General features: G+C 38.7%; 1 protein-coding gene across 2 annotated transcripts in view; it reads left to right on the top strand.

Annotated features, from left to right (window-relative positions):
* Nucleotides 1-6: 6 nt before the first annotated feature.
* Nucleotides 7-18,187, top strand: part of SHQ1 (SHQ1, H/ACA ribonucleoprotein assembly factor) — a 39,564-nt gene continuing 21,383 nt past the window's right edge. Inside the window, exons 1-10 of one of the 2 annotated variants that reach the window (XM_017747234.1) lie at nt 7-78; nt 1,935-2,117; nt 2,574-2,638; nt 3,088-3,210; nt 3,983-4,131; nt 4,819-4,931; nt 6,817-6,944; nt 12,226-12,380; nt 13,656-13,709; nt 15,551-15,674. In XM_017747234.1, the coding sequence (XP_017602723.1) occupies nt 1,975-2,117; nt 2,574-2,638; nt 3,088-3,210; nt 3,983-4,131; nt 4,819-4,931; nt 6,817-6,944; nt 12,226-12,380; nt 13,656-13,709; nt 15,551-15,674 (1,054 nt within the window). In that variant the 5' untranslated portion in view covers nt 7-78; nt 1,935-1,974. Of the gene's footprint in view, nt 79-1,934; nt 2,118-2,573; nt 2,639-3,087; nt 3,211-3,982; nt 4,132-4,818; nt 4,932-6,816; nt 6,945-12,225; nt 12,381-13,655; nt 13,710-15,550; nt 15,675-18,187 lie in introns of those variants that run through there. The other variant, XM_017747235.1, reaches the window with a different exon arrangement.

Genomic DNA, 18,187 nt, shown 5'->3' with positions numbered 1-18,187 from the left:
AGCGGAGGGAGGCTGTGTCCAGTTCTGGGCTCCTCAACTCAGGAAAGACAAGGAGAGGGTCCAGCGGAGGGAACAAAGGTGATGAGGGGTCTGGAGCGTCTCTCTGATGAGGAGAGACCCCTCACGATGAGGGAGCTGGGCCTGGTTAGGCTGGAGAAGAGAAGATTGAGAGGGGATCTCATTAATGTGCATAAATATTGGCAAGGGGTGTCAGAGGACGGGCCAGACCCTTTTCAGTGATGTTCAGCGATAGGACGAGGAGCACTGGCCGTAAAATGAAACCCAGAAAGTTCTGCCTCAACATGAGGGGCTGCTTTTTTCCGTGCAGAGTGGCGGAGCACTGAGCAGGCGGCCCGGGGAGTCGTGGAGCCTCCCTCTGTGAGGACATTCCTGTGTCACCTGCTCCAGGTCACCCTGCCTTGGCCGGGGTTGGACTGGAAGATTCCCCGGGACCCTCCCCGTCCCAGCGATTCTGTGTTTTAACGCTGAGCCTCTCATGCACCATCCCTGTCCCTGCCAGCCGCTCCCGGTCCTGCTCCTTCTGCATTCCCCTAATGCACAGCTCTGTCCGCACAGGAAAGGCTGGGAAGCGTGTTTATTTGGGATACCTGGGGTTTGAATGTTGTATCTCAGTGGTTCCTCGGCTGTGAGATACCAGGGATTTGTGTGGGACCCCCCAGAGGTGTTTGGGGTGATTAATTTGGGCCGGGGATGCTCCAAGTGCAGCAGGAGCACACGGCAGTGAGAGCTTTGGGGAAAATAAAAATGCAGGCTGGCAAGTCATCCCTGAAGGCTCCAAATGAGCTATTGGAGTTTTGCTACCTCTTACCCCAGCTTGTGTTGAGAAAAGAAGAAAGTCCACAGGAAAGCACATCAGGTGTGCAGGTGTTCTACAGGCCAGGTGTTTCCTATTTAGTTACAAGTCAGTGAAACACGTGGCAGCTTCTCAGCCTGGAAAGGGTGGGAATGTTGCCCCTGGAATACATGATATGGTGAAATGGGGAGTTCTGATTTTTTTCATACTTGCTAAACAAGGCTGAATACCTATATGAGAAAAAGGGTGATCTGTTAATTTAGGCTTGTTAATAGTTAATGGTTTCTGGCTGTTCATGAAATTGTCAGAATGGGGGTAAGTTCAGTAAAGATAACTGAAAGTTAGTGAAAAGTAGCTCTTTTCCAGGTAATAGTTCTATTCTGTGTTTTTTGGTTAAAAATATTTTTGTTTTGAAAAGTTAAGTTTCAAAACTGTGTGACCCTTTGTAAAGACATCCCCCAAAGCAACGAAAACCCCAGTCCTTGACTGGGTTCTAAATTAAACCTGAGATAAGAAGCTATTGAGGGGTCAGACAATTGTACATGAGGTGAATAGTAGTGTGTAAATTCCTTCTGTCATGCTAATTATGTACATATGCCAATGTATATACATACATGGGGTTCTGAGGGATGTTATTCTAAACTGTCCTTAAATTTGTTGCCCTTATTCTGGCTAATATGTGTGTGAATTATAAAAAACAGCTCTATTTTTGTAAGTATTACTGGGTTTTAGTATTTCTTAATAGTGATTTGTATTCAGTTCACTAAAGAATTTTAGAGACCTAAGGTCTGCTATGTGTGAAATTATAAATAACAAAAAAAAAAGATGGAAAGTTTTAGGACTGAATTTTAGTGTGGTTTTCATGTGGAATGTAACAGGTGCTTTCCTGTACTCCAGCTTTACAATCAGTTGTTTCATTAAGGTGCAGAGAGGTGGTACCTTCACATTCTTGATGACACTTTGATGTTGTTGGTGTTGTCATGAGTTTTCAGCTTGACCATGTGGGAGATAATTTTGTGGGAATCTGAAATGTTCTCACAGGATTTTGAAGAGACGCCACTCACTCTTATAAATTGGAACCTACAGTAATCTTTTTTTCTTTCTTTTCCTGTTTCTGTAGGGCCCGACAATTGGTGTTTGCTTTTCCTGCTGGATTCATCATGATTACTCCAGCTTTTGAACTGACCCAGGATCCGGATTTTCTTACTATAAAAATCAGAGTGCCTTATGCCAGAGCTTCAGAGTTTGACATTTATTTTGAGGGGGAAGATTTCAAATTTTATGCTAAGCCATACTTCCTCAGGCAAGTAGTGGAAAAATTTTTCAAAAATTGACCTTCATACTAGGAAATGAACTTAATTTTGGTCCCTTCAGAGTGTTCTTCATCTGCACCTTTTATTCTGTTGACTACAGACAGCGCAGTTCATGCGAAGATTTGAGGTTTTTTGGATCTGGCCTCTTTGTTCCTAGGCATTAAATCATGTTAAAGGGAGTTGAAAGAAATGCTCTTCTAAACTTACTGTACAATGGCTTTTTAATTGTAAGTGGCCAGACAACTCTCTGGGTGTAAATTCTGTAGAGCATGTCTTTTCCTGGGAGGAATTCAGGGGGATTGAAGTGCATGGATTCCATTACTGTGAAAAAGTGTCACGTAGTTAAGGCCTTTGTGCTGCTTTTGGAATGTGCCTTACATTTTTATAGGCTGAGACATTAACTTGCAGAATTAGTCAGAGTGAGGCATGTCATTTTTTGCCTGCAGATTGACACTTCCTGGAAGAATTGTAGAGGATGGCAGAGAAAAAGCATCTTATAATGCAGATGAAGGTATTGGTTGATGTATTGGTATCTGTGTCACAGAAAATGTTGCTATTTCCAGTAATTTATACTTAAAAGCAATAAAGCAGTAAATTTGTTGCTTGCAGAACTTTTATTGCATGACTTAAGACAATAATGAGATCAGTGAATGTAGCTTCTGTGGAATGTTTGGTAGAAGGATTAAAAATTAAATAAAGCTTGTATTCTTCTGTTGGTTTGTGTTTATACAGTGTATGTCAGGAGACTCTAAGTAGTTAAATATTCTCTTTCGTGTTTTGTCATTAAAATCTTGAATTGTTATGAAATAAGGTTAAAAACATGCACAGGGATCAATGCGTAATAGAACACTACCTGCAAGTGTCCTACTTCCTCTGAGCCTTTCTCATTGGAGGAAAAAGGCATGTTTTTGTTTGTCTTGAATATCTTAATGCAATAATTACATTCTGACTTTTTTTAAGGTACTTTTACAATTCAGTTACCCAAGGAGAATCCTGGCCAATATTTTGAGGGGCTGGACATGCTGACATCTCTTCTAGCACCAAAGAAATCAAGATCAGCGAAACCTTTGGTAGAAGAGATGGGTATGACAAAATCAATCTTGTTTATGCAAGATGATACATGTGTGTAATGAAACAGTTATAGACCTGTAGAGTGATGTATGTAGAAAAGTACAATGTTTCTATTACTGACCAGTCCAAGGTATGAGAAAGGTGTGAATAAATCAAAGTATGGATAAGAGTGGAAATAAATATGTAGTAGATGATACGCATATCAACTTTATAGGTTTAGTTATTTTTAAATTTTTCCAAAATGTGCTTTAAAAATATGCTAATGCTCTGTAGGTCTTTGTACCCCTCTAGTGGCTGTAGAACACACACACAGTTGAATCTTCTACTTTCTACAAACTACAACTGGACTTTTAGCTCAAATGAGAAGCTAATTAAAACCACAGATTCTAGTGCAGGTCTTGCTTAACACCAGTATTTAACAGACAAAAATGTTTGGGTATCTCTGTTTAATTTTTTAATACTTGCCTTAAATTATTGATAACATCACTTAGGTTCTGTCAGGGTTCTCCTAGCATCAAATGCTGATCTAGTTGAAATCAGTGGAACAGGTATTTCGGTCTGAGGGAGTGCACTTAAAATTTAGTGTTCCTGATGTTCATTTTTGAAAACTGGGGAGTTTGAAGCAGGACCTGTGGGTTACAGATCTGTATGACCCAGTGTTGAGTAAAATTTCTTAAGAGATGGAGTAAAATGAGGGAGGTTTATTGTGCTACCAGTTTTACCTTTCTAGGAAATAATATATATTTTTTTGTGTAATAATTTTCTTTCTCTGACCATGGCATAGCTACAGCTGCTTCTGCTGAGCTATCTGAGGACAATGAGGAAGAATTTGACTGGGAAGTGGAACAGATTCCTTATGAAGAAAGCACTCCACCACTGCAGCACCCCTATGGATTTGGGAATTTGCGCTCAGGGGTGTTCCAGAGGCTGCAGGTAGATGCATTTTTGTCTTTTCCTGTCTTAAAAGTCCCGGGTAGGCTTCCTGGCTCACAAGACAACTTTTGAAAAGTGCAACTCAGTTATGTGACTCTAACTCATTATTGTATGAACGGTAGTAGTCACAGGTTTTGGAGCAGGATTGCTGTTTATGGGGAAGGTATTTACATTCTATTAGGACATACATGTTGGTTTATTGCCATGAAATTTGTGAAGAAATACATTTCCCATCAGCATTAATGGGATGGGAAATAACTACTTAATGATGTTTAAAAGGGCACTGCAATTGCCTCTTAATTAATGTACAGCCACTTCGGAGAGTGAGAGTATTCTCAAAAGTCACAAGAATGGTGTTTGATTCTTGTCTTTGTTGGGGTTCTATGCCTTTGTTAAACATTGCAAATTTATCTTAATACAAAATAACCTCCCTGCCTTATGATAAAATGGTCTGAATAGACTTGATAATATCATGAATTCTAAGGAGCTTCAAATAATTGCATTTCCTTGGAATTTTGATGTTTTATTTGCACAACGGAGCCTGAATTTGGAAGACTTGAAAGGGAGGTTGAAGCTTTTCTAGGGATTTCAGTGCAATAGTGATAAGCATCCTTCTTAAATTCTTACTAAATAAATCTTGTGTGTCATACTAGTGGCTTGGTCCTATAATTTTGTTCCCATTTGCAGGATGAGCTCAGTGATGTCATTGACATTAAGGATCCAGACCAAACTCCTGCAGAGGAACGTAGGAGGAAACGTTTGGCAGCTGAGGCTGCCAAGTTTGAGCCTGATCATTACCTGTGAGTACTGATTGACTTCATCTGGCCAAGTACCTCTGAAACACATTCCCTTTTCCTTTTTACAAATGATTGGATTTAAGATCACTTTTGGAAAGAATAGCTTTACTTTTGGGCTGGTTTAGTCTCATGGGAGCAGGCTATAATGGGTGTTCTTAGTGTGACACTGTCTCATCTGTTTTGGGGTTACTCAAGTGTTTAATTACTGCTTAAGTCTGTGTGCAAAGGGGGGCTGCTGTCAGCTGTTTGCAGAGCATTGTTTCATAGTTAATGTCTTCAGCAGCTGAGCAGCCACTCCCTGCCAGCATCTTGGGTTGACAAAGTCAGAACTTTGTTTTCCTGTTGTGAAACAAGGACTAATGAGCCATCCTGGTCTAGGAGGAGAGAATTTGAGTTTTGAAGTTACAAAGATTTTTGTCTTGGCCGCTTTGTTTTTTGCCTTCGCCACATGTAACCTGTTTTAGAGCAGAATGAGGAAAATGTCCAAGACTTTGTGTTTCTTTTGTGCTTCATTCCATGTGGTGAGGTGAAAATGATTCTTTATGCCTTTCAGGTTGGAGTATTTCAGGTCAAATTAGATTCAGATAAGTAAAATAAATGAAAGCCATGAGATTAGTAATGTAGATTGATTCCTGCAAGATGGGTTTGGTGGGAGAAGAGGGTAGTCCCCAATAGGGAGAATTTGCACTGTGGTGTGTTTTGTTGGGGACAGGAAGGCTTAACCTATTTTGAGTTTTTCAGAAAGTAGCTTTGCAAACCTGGAATTTTTCCTCAGTTGGATGTTTCAGAGGCAGCCTCATGTCTTCCTGTAACACAGAAAACAGAAGAGCTTTCTTGAACTACATTTCACTAGAACTGAAGTAGTTCCTAACCTCTAATGGGATGCAAATTGCAGTAATTTTAAGTTTCCATTTTAGACTCTGTGTTCTGGCCTGGTAGAGCTACACTATTTAGTTTAATGGCTCTGTCTTGGTTGTTTCAGAACAGATGATACCAGCCTTTCTTCAACAAAAATTGTTTCATGAGGAGAACTGAAGCTCTGGTAGAAATGGGGGCAAGCAACTGTTCTGGTGGCTTTGAAGAAAATGTACCCTAGCTGATATCTCTAAGTTGCTTTGACATTGAAGGGAGGCAACAAAAAAATCTGTCAGTGTAAGAGTGAAGCAAATTGCATTCTGTGTTCAGGTTTTGTGTGGTGGTTAAGAAGGTATTAAGAAATTTCCTGGTGGTTTTTATTTTTTTCAATTCTCAGTAGTTATACCATTGTTTGGCTTGAAGAACAAACTCAAATGGTAAGAGGAGGCTTAGGATAAATCCTCCCAGAATTATTAGATTGAAATTTTTACCACAGTGGCTTTGTGCTGAGATGGATGTGATCTCTCTTCCAGAATTCATGTACAACTCTCCTTTTTCCACCTTGCTGCCACATGTCCTTGCTTACCTTAAAGTCCATCCCCATCCAGGCTTCTCCTTCACCCTTCAGCTGCACAACTTCCTCCCCACAAATTCCCTGGGTCTTAAGCAGGAGAGCTACTCAGTAAAATCATGTGATTTGTGTGAGAAGCCTTTGGAGTGTTATTCTTTAGCTACATTCAGAATAAATGGGGTTGGTTCAGTTTCATGTGATGCTGCAAGCTCATCAGTTTCCTGAGCTTCTGGGTGGCTCAGGGAAGGTGGAGGAAGTAAGGAGGGAATACTGAAAGATAGAGAATATTGGGGGTTTTTTTTAATAATTATTATTCTCTGCTTTAAAGTCAAAGAACATATTTCTAACATGGAAAATAACCTGGAGCCAAGTGAGATGTATTTTATGGATATGTTAATATGTATCCACATATAATATGAATTGAAATAAATAGCATATGAAAGTTCTTTTTATTTTTCCTAGAGCTGATTTTTTTGAAGATGAAGCTATTAAGCATCTTTTAAAGTACAAACCCTGGTGGATTGATGCTCATAAAAAGATGACAGCCTTGCAGGGAGAAAGTCATCAGGAACATGACAGTCCTGCATTTGGTGAGAATATACATATATATGCATATATATACACACACATCTGCTGCTTGAATGATAATTGCTGTGGTGCCATGTTACAGGTTATTGTTCTTAAAGGAAATGTATTACTCTACTACATTTATTATTTATTACTTTATTACATTACTTTATGGATCTCAGAGACTTTTCAAAGAAAACTCTTTGTGTCCATTTAGAAACCTAAAGGCATGTTTCCAGGGTGAGTCAGTGACCTTGTTAGGAGCACTCTTAACAGATAACTGAGGCTGCCTCCCTGCACACAGTGATTGCAGAGAGCACTACAAGTTACCATTGTGCATTTTCTTCTATTGTTCTTTGTTCATTTCCTATGTAGTATGAAAATCTGATATTACTAAAGTAGATGATGATAATCCCTTCACCAGTGGTTCTCAGTACACTGATAATACTTGCACTTCCACATTTTCTCTGGGAGAACAATAGAATTTGGGTAGATGTTGTGTATTTTACTGTGAATGTAATCTGATCTTCATTCCTGGTCTCTTTTCAGCCTCTGAAGCCAAAATTGTTAATTATGTCCATCATAAACACTTGATTTAAAAAGCACTGGACAAAGGTACAAGAGGCTTGAAAACACAATAACGAGGGGTTCCTTTGTTTGTTTTTATCCATTCACTCCTTCGTAAATGAAACACTGCTCTGTTTGCTTGGTTGAGGAATATAATTAAAGTGAAGAGCTGCTGGATGATTTTATTGATAAGGAGTGTTTCTCTTCCAAATTGAGGTAGTGAGGAAAAACATGTATATTGTTGGGTCTTAGAGGCACCAACAAACTCCTCAAAAGCCTGGCAAGCCTGCTAATGAAAATTACACAGAAAAAGGATCATCTTTTCTCCAAACCATTTCTTATAACATATTTAATAAGAATGATCCAAAAAATGTCACTTTTGTGGGGCTGAGTGGAGAGGCTCATGCAGCTTTTTGAATCTTGAAGAAATTTAAGTAACATAAGAGGCAATCTGGAGTTTGGTGATGTTAATGGCAACAACCCACCCTTTCCCTTGGAAAGACCTCAGTTTTGGTAACAGCTGTGCTATTTGAATAAGTGACTGAAATCAGTGGAGGTTCCTAAACCTGAGTGAGCTGTGGTGAAGGAAACCACCATGAGAGGGAGTGCAGGTTCTACTTGAAGGTCTCCTGTGAATGGGAATACAGAAGGGCAGGATGTGGCTCCAGGCTGTTCCACCTGGAATCTGATCATCAGCAGGATGCATCCCCTGTGGTTTTATATTGCTTTATCCAGCCAAAGGAATGGTGCAGTTAATCAGGAATTCCTGTCTGTCCCGTGTGAAGGAAGGATTTGTTCTTGATTAAAGATGTGCTGCTCCTCAAGTTAAACATGTAAAAGTGACTTTAGGGTGGGAAAGACACCTAAAAATCAGCAGATTCTTTAAAAGTTTATTTTCTTATTCAGAAACACTGAATGAATGGAATTATTTTTTTTCTTCCTTTTCCTGACTTACATTTATGTCTTTTCAGTTGTTATCTTCATTGGTTTCTTAGAGCCAAAAACTTGATTACTTTTGTCTTTATAATGTCTTTGGCTGCAAGGAGCAATTAGAAGTACAGATGGCCTTTTTTATTTTTTGCATGACATTGCAATTAACTGAAGATTTTCTTTGGTTGATTGCTGCTCTTATATTTATCCCTGGTTATTTTCTCTTTTGTTTTTACATCATCAGGTGCTTCTAATGTCTCATTACCAAATTTTTTCTCTTTTTGGTTCATCTCATTAACATTTAGAGTTTTCATCTCTCTTCTGTCCTTACTTTGAATCTATTTTTATTTGACCTTTTTACTTTTTCTCCAGCTTGTGTGCATAGTTTGTGTATATTGCCTTTTTAAAAAATCTTTTCTTATCCTAAGCGTCTCTTCTTTCTTTTGTCCTTTTTGTACATCTCACTGTGCATTCTTTTCCAGCCCTTTTTGTTCACACTTAAAATGTCTTAATTCAAGTCAAGTAATACTCCATAAAGCCTTACTAATTACACAGCCTTTCCCATGAGGGGATAAAATTTTTGGAAACCTTGCCTTCTGCTGCTGCTGAAGTTTACATGAGTATCTTGCTTCTACAGATTCCAGATGAAAGGGTTTGTATTTTCTAACAGTCACATTCAGCTTTGGTTAAAAGTTCATTTTTATTCTACTTCCAATTGCACAACTGTAAAAAACTCCTCTTTAGGCAACACAATAATCTTCAAAGGCTCAGGCTGACATATGTATTTAATCTAACATTTATATGCTCCAAGGATATCTTATTTTGTTCGGGGTAACCTCTCATGCTTTCAGTGACTGTTTTCTTTCTCATTTCTTTATAGAAAGAGAAGCAATTTCCTTTTAAAGTTCCACCTTTCAGTAAGGCTCAGCTCAAATGTATGCCATTACTGCTAGATTCATAAGTTTAAGATGGATTACTTTTCTTTTTTTATCAAATTTCTGCAATTGTGCTGTCTACCTGCTTTGCTCAGTTTTCAGGGCTTTGCATCATGTGTTCCTTCCTGGCACTGCTCTACTGCAGAGCAGGTTTTTGTTACATGAGGAAATTCTGCATTTTATTCATGCAAAACTCTTAATGATCAGTCTCCACTATAAAGTATCTCACGTTTTAAAAGGCAAGAGCAGTAGGAAGAAAGAATGATGTATGGTGTTGATGTGTTTGCAGGAACTGTGGATTTCTTAAGGAATAGTAAGGAAAATGAATATAAAGGAAAGTGTGAGACCCAGGAAAGGCTGTCCAAGTCCAGTGATTCTGTGGAGAATGCCTGGAGGAAGAAGGTCAGAAGTGATGTGGAGGAAATGTGCTGGAAATGTTGATTTGAGAAGTGGAGGTGGAGGCTTGACAGTGAAGAAAAGATAAGTGGAGGAGATAAAATTTGGATGAAAGAATTGCAAAGACAGGAGAGGGATGAACAAACCAAACCATAGTTAGCATGAATATGGGTGTGCTGAGGGGACGATTTGTGTTTTTAGGACTTTTAGCTCACTTCCTGAAAAACTGAGGCTCTTCTGATCAGTCTACCAGACAGAGCTTTAGGGAGTATCAAAGGTGGTCACAATCTGCAGCTTTCCAAAAATGGCCCCATGTACATGGAGAAGAGCTTTCACTGAATCTTCAGTGCTACCTTTTGAGGGGCAGAGTCTGTACAGGAAAGAGGAAGTGGGAAGTTCCACTAACCTCTCATTCCTCTGCAGGCTGCACCAAATTCAAGCAATTTAACAGAAAATCAGCTTTATTATTTCAGTTACTTGTTTAAGTTTACATTATTATTGAGTATTTTTAAGGCAGCCCTGGGGAAAATGCTGACTCTGCACAAAGGCTTTGGGCAACTGCAGTCAGAGTAGTGCTGCCTTTCATCTTGTAATGGCTTAGGAAGAGCTTGAAGAGAGACTTGTTTGCTACTGATTAATATCAATAACTGACTTTATTCTGACTAATCTGCTCCTTTAGCTGGTGTTGCTGATTCCTTAACCTGTAGGGATAGAAGCACACATTTAAAAACCTTAGAATTGAAACACACTAGTTTAAAGAAAAAAAAAAAGAGAAGAAAGGTCAGTTCTGCTCAGTTCTCTCCCTTTGGGAGAGCTGGGGGTTCAAGACTTGGCTTGAGAGGGCCATAAACTGAGGCTCTGCTCTCATCAGGAGATTATCAGAGGTACTTCCTGACCTGTACTTTCCTGACTGACCACTGAGTCAGCTCTCTGTGTGGGCCCAGCACATTTTATCTAAGTGCTCCTAACACATTTAGAACTGGAAGTGTCATAGTAGTCTCGAGATACAGATCTCACAGTGATTTAAGTGGTGTTATCACAGTGTAAAATACCAGTAGGGCTGTAACAAAACACCCTTTGGCTGTCAGACCTCATCCTCCCCTCAGAGATTAAACTCTGCTTCACTGACACTCTGCTACTGAAGGACAATTTGAAGTATCTTCTTTTTTAACATGAGGAATGACCAGCTTAAAACAAGTAAAAGAGGTGATTAAAATGTAAAGGTAATGTCTGCAGTCTCATCTGTCAGTAACTTTGTGAGATGAATTTGTCTGATTCCTTTAGATGTGGATCTATTAACACACAATTATACTCTGGCATGGTTTTGCCATTGGCAAATACACAAAACAATTTTAAATCAAAGTTACAAAAAACTTGCCAATTTAGCTTACTTGATAAGTAGCAGCAAGTGCTGCTTTGCATTAGATTAATACTGATTGTGGTACAGATTGTTAGCTACAATTTGGCAGTGTAAGTGTACAAAAGTGTACAGGCTTAGTACAGCAGAAAATGTAATTACAATTTTAATTGTTCTGATAATTTCACACCATGTACTTGGAAGTTTTGAACTGGGAAAACAAAGTAGGTGGTGGTTTGGACATGTTAATTATGAGTTTCAGGCCTGGATAATTAATTGTTCAAAAACTTCAGGCAATGGGTAGATGTTTTGTTCTAACATTGAAGTATTTTCTCCAGACAAAGATATTTTATTTAGATATTTTTATTTAGAACACCTGGCACTTTGCAGCAACTTAATGAACATCTTGTAACATTTACCTTTGGGAATGGTCTAGTGTACATCTTACTTGCTGTTATTTAGTAGACTTGGAATTCCTGTGTTTATGGTCCAGTTGTAGATGTTATGATGCTTCAGAGTTTGAATTTTAGAGGAAGCAAACTTTACTGCTATGTTTTATGAATTTCACTTGGAGTTTCTTTGCTTGCTGTTTAAAAGTGGAGTGTGGCTCACATTTTCATTGGAGAATCAACTTATAAAGAAATTTACTGATAGAGATACATCATCTATAGTTGTGATTCAAGGGATGGTACTGAACTGCTTTGCATGAACAGAAAACCAGAGTTAGAACTACCCTATCTTTCTAAATTGTCACTTGCCTCTGGATTTTTATCCCATACAATGTGGGCTTAAGAATCCTCATTTTACTCAGATCCTGATTGTGCATTTATCTCTGTATAAGATATCCAGGCATCCACAGAAATTCTTAGCATCTGGAGAGGTTCAAAATCATCAGTGTGTACATGCAGTGCTAGAGCTTGACATTGAAAGGAATACACCAGAGCTTAATAAAAGTTAAAGAGGAAAGTAAGAGAGATTTAGGCTTTTACTTGAGTGATGGGTGACTTGTGATTAGTTACATGCTCCTTTTTAAAGACACTGTTGAAGTAGTATTACCACCTATTAAAGTGAATGTGCCAGCTTTAAATTCATAATCAATTATCCTTTTACTTTTTATAGTTGTCTTCTCGGAGGAAGAGAGAGAGCAGATGAGAAAGTTCACAAATAAATCTTACCTTCTGGATAAAAGAAGCCGTCACCATGTATATCTTGGATTAATTGATATTCTTCTGGCATATTGCTATGAGATCTGTGTCAATGAAGGGGACAAGAATGTAAGTTTAAAGAAGTAAAAAATAATAATATATTTTAGGAACCTAGTGCTGGACCCTGCACTGCCATTTAAGAAACTTACCTTTTAAAGCGAACTTACTTCCAGGCATCAAAAATACATGATGAAGTTCAAATGAAAGACTCTCCATCTCTAGACTTCATGCACGTGGGGTTTAGTAGGATTTCTGAATACTTGTGTTCTTCTACAGCAGCATTGTAATAGGAGAGATGTGGAGTTGCAGGAGATTCCAGACAATTCTCTGTATTTCTGATTTGTGTGTCTTGATTTATTCAAATGCGAATTTAACAAGATAATTGTTCTTTTTTGTTCTGTGTGGATCCCTTGCCCTCTTGGAAATGGAATTGCTTCCCAGATACAACTTTGTGCCTTGCATCTCCTGTGCTGTTATGAACCAAGGAGATGCCTTTTCAGTGCTTTTGATCAAAATATTGGAGCATGTAATCAAAACCATTCTGTCTTAATGAGACTGACATGCAGGGCATGGATTGTAGAATGACAAGCAAAATGTCCAGACCTGCTGATTGACCAGAATAATCTGGAATTGCTGTTGTGTTGCATGTTAGTGCTGCACAGAACTGCACCTCTGCCAGGAACACAGTTGTACAATTCTTTATTGGTTTTGCAGTAACTGTATGGTGTATGTGGAAAACACACTGGGGTTTTTTCCCCTTGCCCCTACCTTTTTTTTTTAATTCCTATTTAACAGGAAAACCAAGACATTTGGGCCACACAAATCTTCACTAGAGCCAGGATTATAGATCGAGGTTTTCTGGCTTTTTGCCCCAATCATCCCACTAGACCACACTTCCACTCAAATACTATGAATCTGTCACATATTAAGAATAATGACATTTTACATGTACTGCTGGCTTTAGGACCCTCTCTGAAAGCCAAAAGTCTTGAGCTGTTTTCATGAGACAAGGTATTTGAGCTTGCTTTTGTTGATTGAAGTGTCTGTTGCTTTGTGCAAATGGACTGAATTCCACTAAAGTACCATTTCTCAGTGTATTGCTGTTCCATTTTAAAGATTTTGTGCATGGGCTGCATCTTCCCACTATGGAAACCAACTCAGTTACTCAACATCTGCATTGCAATATAATTTTTAATGCTGTCCTGTGGCCATTTCAATGCACATAATGTAATGACTGCTTCTTATTCACAAAGGTTCTTAAATTGCTGCCAAAATGTTATCTTAAATAGTTTGCCAGCAGTTGGATTAGATAATACTTGTTTTACTGTCCCCTCTGAAAATCAGGTTGAATCATCTTGGAACATCAGGAAACTGAGTGCAACGTTGTGCTGGCTGGAGGTAAGGTAAAAGTAAAGTTTTGTGTTATATTTTTGCTGTATTACTTGAGGATTTTTTGGTATTTTATGTTGTTTCTGTGCCAAGTTTACTACTCTTTCAGTGTTGAAGATGAATTAAATGCATGTCCTGTTTTTGATGGTACCTGAAATTGATTTCTGGGCTTCAGAAATTAGTGGGCATGTGTTGTTTTACCTGCCCGCTTCTTTTCACCCTTATTCTTGGAATAATAAAGGTTGGAAAAGACCTTTAAGATCATCAGGTCCAACCATAACCAGCACCATCACCATGTTCACCATTAAACCACGTCCAAGGGCCTCATCCCTGTTTGTTTAGTTGCTGCTCACTCCTTGGAACCAACACAGGTTAGAGTAAACCCTGAATTCCACTCTCTCCACATTCAGATTGTTCACTGAAAGCATCCAGGCCAGTGTAAAGAAATGGTTACAGCATTGGAGGTGGTGGAAAGGACTTGACCTGGCCTGAAATCCGTTAATTCCTAAAATGCAGGAAGGTGGAAAGGACTGTCCCAGCCTCAGTCCTGAAATGACTGAGCCAACTCTCACTTTGCAGGATCAAAACTGAAATTGGACAGGATTTTTGGGTCCAGTCCTTCAAACTTTTCCAGTAGTGGTGAATGTTATAGTCAGTTATAACTTGTCCTTTGACAACAGGTTTTATTTTGAGTTCTGCAGTAGCAGGTTACAAAGGAGTGCAGCTAAAATGCCCTGCCTTAATTCACAAGTTTTTTTTGTTTTCCAGATCTATGTCCTAACATAGTGAAGGAGTTTTCTGCACATGCTTACTGTGTGATAGAGCAGTTCTTGGTGCAGCCTGTGCCAACAGTGTATTTCACACCCAGAAAACTCACAATCCTGGCACCAAGCTGTTAATAACTATCTCTGTTAGACAACCCGTTAGGGCTGAGAGTTTTCATCACTCTGTAAAAAAAAAAAAAATTCCCTCAGCTCTGATTTGTTTGAGCTCACTGCAATTTTGCTGGCCATGGCATGTACACACCTTAGCCTCTAAATATTCAATCACAAACCATAAATGATTTAAATGCTTGCTGGTGATCCATTAAAATGAACAATGGGTTGAGGTAGTCACAGAATGCAAAGAAGTGCTGGCTGTCAGCATAGTGCTTTTATTAATTTTAATAGATTGAGAGGTCAAGATGAAATAGGTTTTTTTTTTTTTTATTAATTAATAAATGGAGTATTTTGTCTCGAAAAGTGAAAGCTGGAAAGGAAATGACTCTTAAGAAAGTCTTTAATAACTCCTTAATGCCTCTGGCCTGAGTAAATTAGAGGTGTTCCTCACTGATAAAGGAGGGCAATGAACTGTTCTCCCCAGGCAGGTATATTTATCCCTGTCTTGAATATCTAGAATTTCCATGAAAAGCAGAGTCGTGTATCATTTTTAAAGATCTTATATGTCCACATGTATTTGGTTAATATCATATGGATTTAATTTTTCTTTATTCTTAAAAGGGTTTTTATAGCTTCTCCTTAATATATATAATAATGTGGGGCAGATGTAATTTATTACTTTAATCTAAAGGATGGCAACATCTTGAGTTAGATGTTTTATTCCCATGTTCTTTTTTTAATCCCAAACCACTAAAATGTAAAAGACTTCTGTTATCTTACCATGCAAACTAAATGTGCAGGGTCTCGTTTCTATTTAACATGTACATTTCCATATCTATTCAAATACAGATTTTTAGAGGCATAATAAATCAAAAGGTGCTTTTTTTCCCCCCCATTCTGCTGTGGCTTTTTTCCTTAAAGGAAAACAAACAAGCACACAGACTAATGCATATGTTTCACTGATACACACAGAGTTTCTCCAGCATCCACGATGTCCTGGTATCTTTTGGAAGAAGAGTGCTGTGCTACCCCCTGTACAGGCATTTTGAGCTGGTGACACGTGCCTTCAATGACACAGTCATGATTCTGCAGCTGGGTGAGTGTTTAGGGACTGCAGGCTGTACAAAACCGTCTTTGTATCTTGGGTTCTTGAAGTTACCTGCAACTTTTCTATTTAGCATGAGTTACTTCTTTGAAAAAAGCATTAGATTTATTTTTTGGACAGAAGGATCACTGAGAAGCAGTGCTTCAGTGGTTTATTTTAAATGCTTGGGAGTTGCAGGATTAAAAACCCACACAAATAGCAATATTAATCTTTACTACTGCCAAAAACTGTTGCTGATTGAAAATACCATTGACATTATAACAGTCAGGGAATGAAGTTTCGAGGGGAAGATGGGTGCTGTCCCTCCTCACTTATCTCCACTGCCTTATGTTGCTGTTCATAAGTGTGAAAAAAGAAAATTCTGATATCAAAACTGCGGTGATACAATGCTGACAGCCTTTGGGGGTTTTTCTGAGGAGGGTAGTACATGAGAGGTAAGAAATTTGCTTTTCTTTTAATGTCATGGTGGAAAACGGTGTTGCAGTGAACATTCAGTGATCCAGTGAAATATTGCCTGACTGGGTAAGTTATTACCAGGATGTTTCAGTTTAGAAGTCGGTAGAGTTCTGTTCTTGTGTGTCAGAATACTGTTCCATTAAAAGGAGAGAATAACAGCAAAGTTCAGTTTATCTTTAGATGAATGCTCCTCCTTGAAAATGTGGAAAAACACACAGAAGTCTGCGGGGAAAAATAATGTAAAATAGAAATATATGACTTAAACTTGCCTTCCAAATACACAGGATGAAAGCTGCTAGAATTTCATGGTGGTGTAAAATCAGATTATCATATCAAATGGCAGATACAGAGCTGGGGTTAAATTATATCCGCATTTTGAAATGGTCTGTGGAAAGGGGACTGGATTTCTGCGTCTATAAAATTCAGGTTTCAGGCTGTTGTCTGGCAGCTCTCACAGCAAGGAACTCCTGAAGGATCCAGCGATCTGCAGACCATGCTCTGACTTTATGTTACACATGTTGGAAGCTTTTTGATTTGTACTTTTAAATACAACTAGTGGGGTTTTTTGAATAATCAGGAAGTAGTATCTGCACATAACAAGCAATATATTTATTGGTCAGAGTAATGCAGACCTGTAACCATGCAAAAACTGTTAAATCCCATGGGCCCATGTTCTAAAAGCAGACATTTGATAGTTTGCCTGATGCAGGATTCCCTGTTTCAAGTCTGGCAAGATTTGCAGCCTCTCATTAGAGACCCATTAAGCTACTATAATCCAAAACTTTTCATTTATGAAGAAAGACATTTTTTGTTGCAACTTGCTGTAACATTCACTGATGCACATTGTTACTTGGCAGATGAGTAGCAGGAGTGGATGTTGGAAATGGGTTGGGCTGACAGCTTGACAGCTGGAACCTGAAAAAATCAGCAAAATTTTAATTCCACACATCATTTCTTTGTAAAAGAGCATGCTTCCTTTTAGTCAAAATAGTGATGTTTGACAAGCACTGATGGGGATACAATTTAAAAGTTATTAGTTATATTTGGGATTTTATGTTTTCTTTGCTGACTTAGTTGGTTTCCTGCTAGTGAGGTTTTTTTGTTCTGTTTGCCATGGCATTTTGCTCTCCACAGTCCTTCTCCTTATTGCCATCTTCCTCACTCTTAACTTTCATTCTCTGGCTGTATTTTTTCAGCATGGGATTACTTACAAATAAGCAAACAAATTTTGTACTTGAACAGCAGGGGGAGTGCTGATCTTTTTTGTTTCTTTTTTTTTTTTTTTTTTTTTTCCCCCCCTCTCCTCTCTAAATCTGTAAAATGTAATTTCATCCCTGTTCAGGTTTCATAGCCTAGGAGGAGCCAGCCTCTTGGGAGAGGGTTATTAGATTCCATTTGCAGTGGTGGCTGTTTTCATTTGAATGTGGGTTTTTTACCCCCACCATTAAATGAATGGTGAAAATAATTTTTTTTAAGGTTTCCAGCTCTTAACCCTTTAGCAGCTTAGTCATCAGAAAACTAAGGGAGGGGATTCCAGCTAATTGGATGGATGCATATGAAGGAAAAACCAAACTGACAACAGAAAGCTTTCTGATTGTGGAATGAGAAAGCTCACATTTTTAATTTTTTACTGTATTTATTGACTGTGTGTCAAATGGCTCCTTCCTGAGCCTGAAGTGAGTTTTTTCTTTCATTTTGCCAAACTATTCTGTAACTAGCAGAAGTAGGAAAAGTTCTCCCTAATTCCAGGCCCTGGGCTGCTGTTAGGTAATCACTACATTGCCTCACACAATTCCATGTGCTTGACCCTGCTGTGAGCTGTGTGTTCCCAACCTTATTATTTTCCAGCACTGGTACTGGTGTAGGCATAATGGGAAAAATGCTCCTCTTAAGAGAGATGATGTGGCAGAACTTCTTGTTATTTGTGAGGTACTTTCCAGCTTGCTTTTCTTTTTAAATTCAGTGCCCTGACTGTGCCAAAGTTTGGGCCAGCAGAGCTTGGTGCAGTGGAAAAGCTGGGGGAAGGGGCTGCTTCAGCTGTGGAGAAT

The sequence above is a fragment of the Corvus brachyrhynchos genome, unplaced genomic scaffold, assembly GCF_000691975.1.
Source record: "Corvus brachyrhynchos isolate BGI_N302 unplaced genomic scaffold, ASM69197v1 scaffold91, whole genome shotgun sequence".
In the NCBI taxonomy this organism is placed as follows: Eukaryota; Metazoa; Chordata; class Aves; order Passeriformes; family Corvidae; genus Corvus; species Corvus brachyrhynchos.
This window is presented reverse-complemented; position numbering and strand designations above follow the sequence as displayed.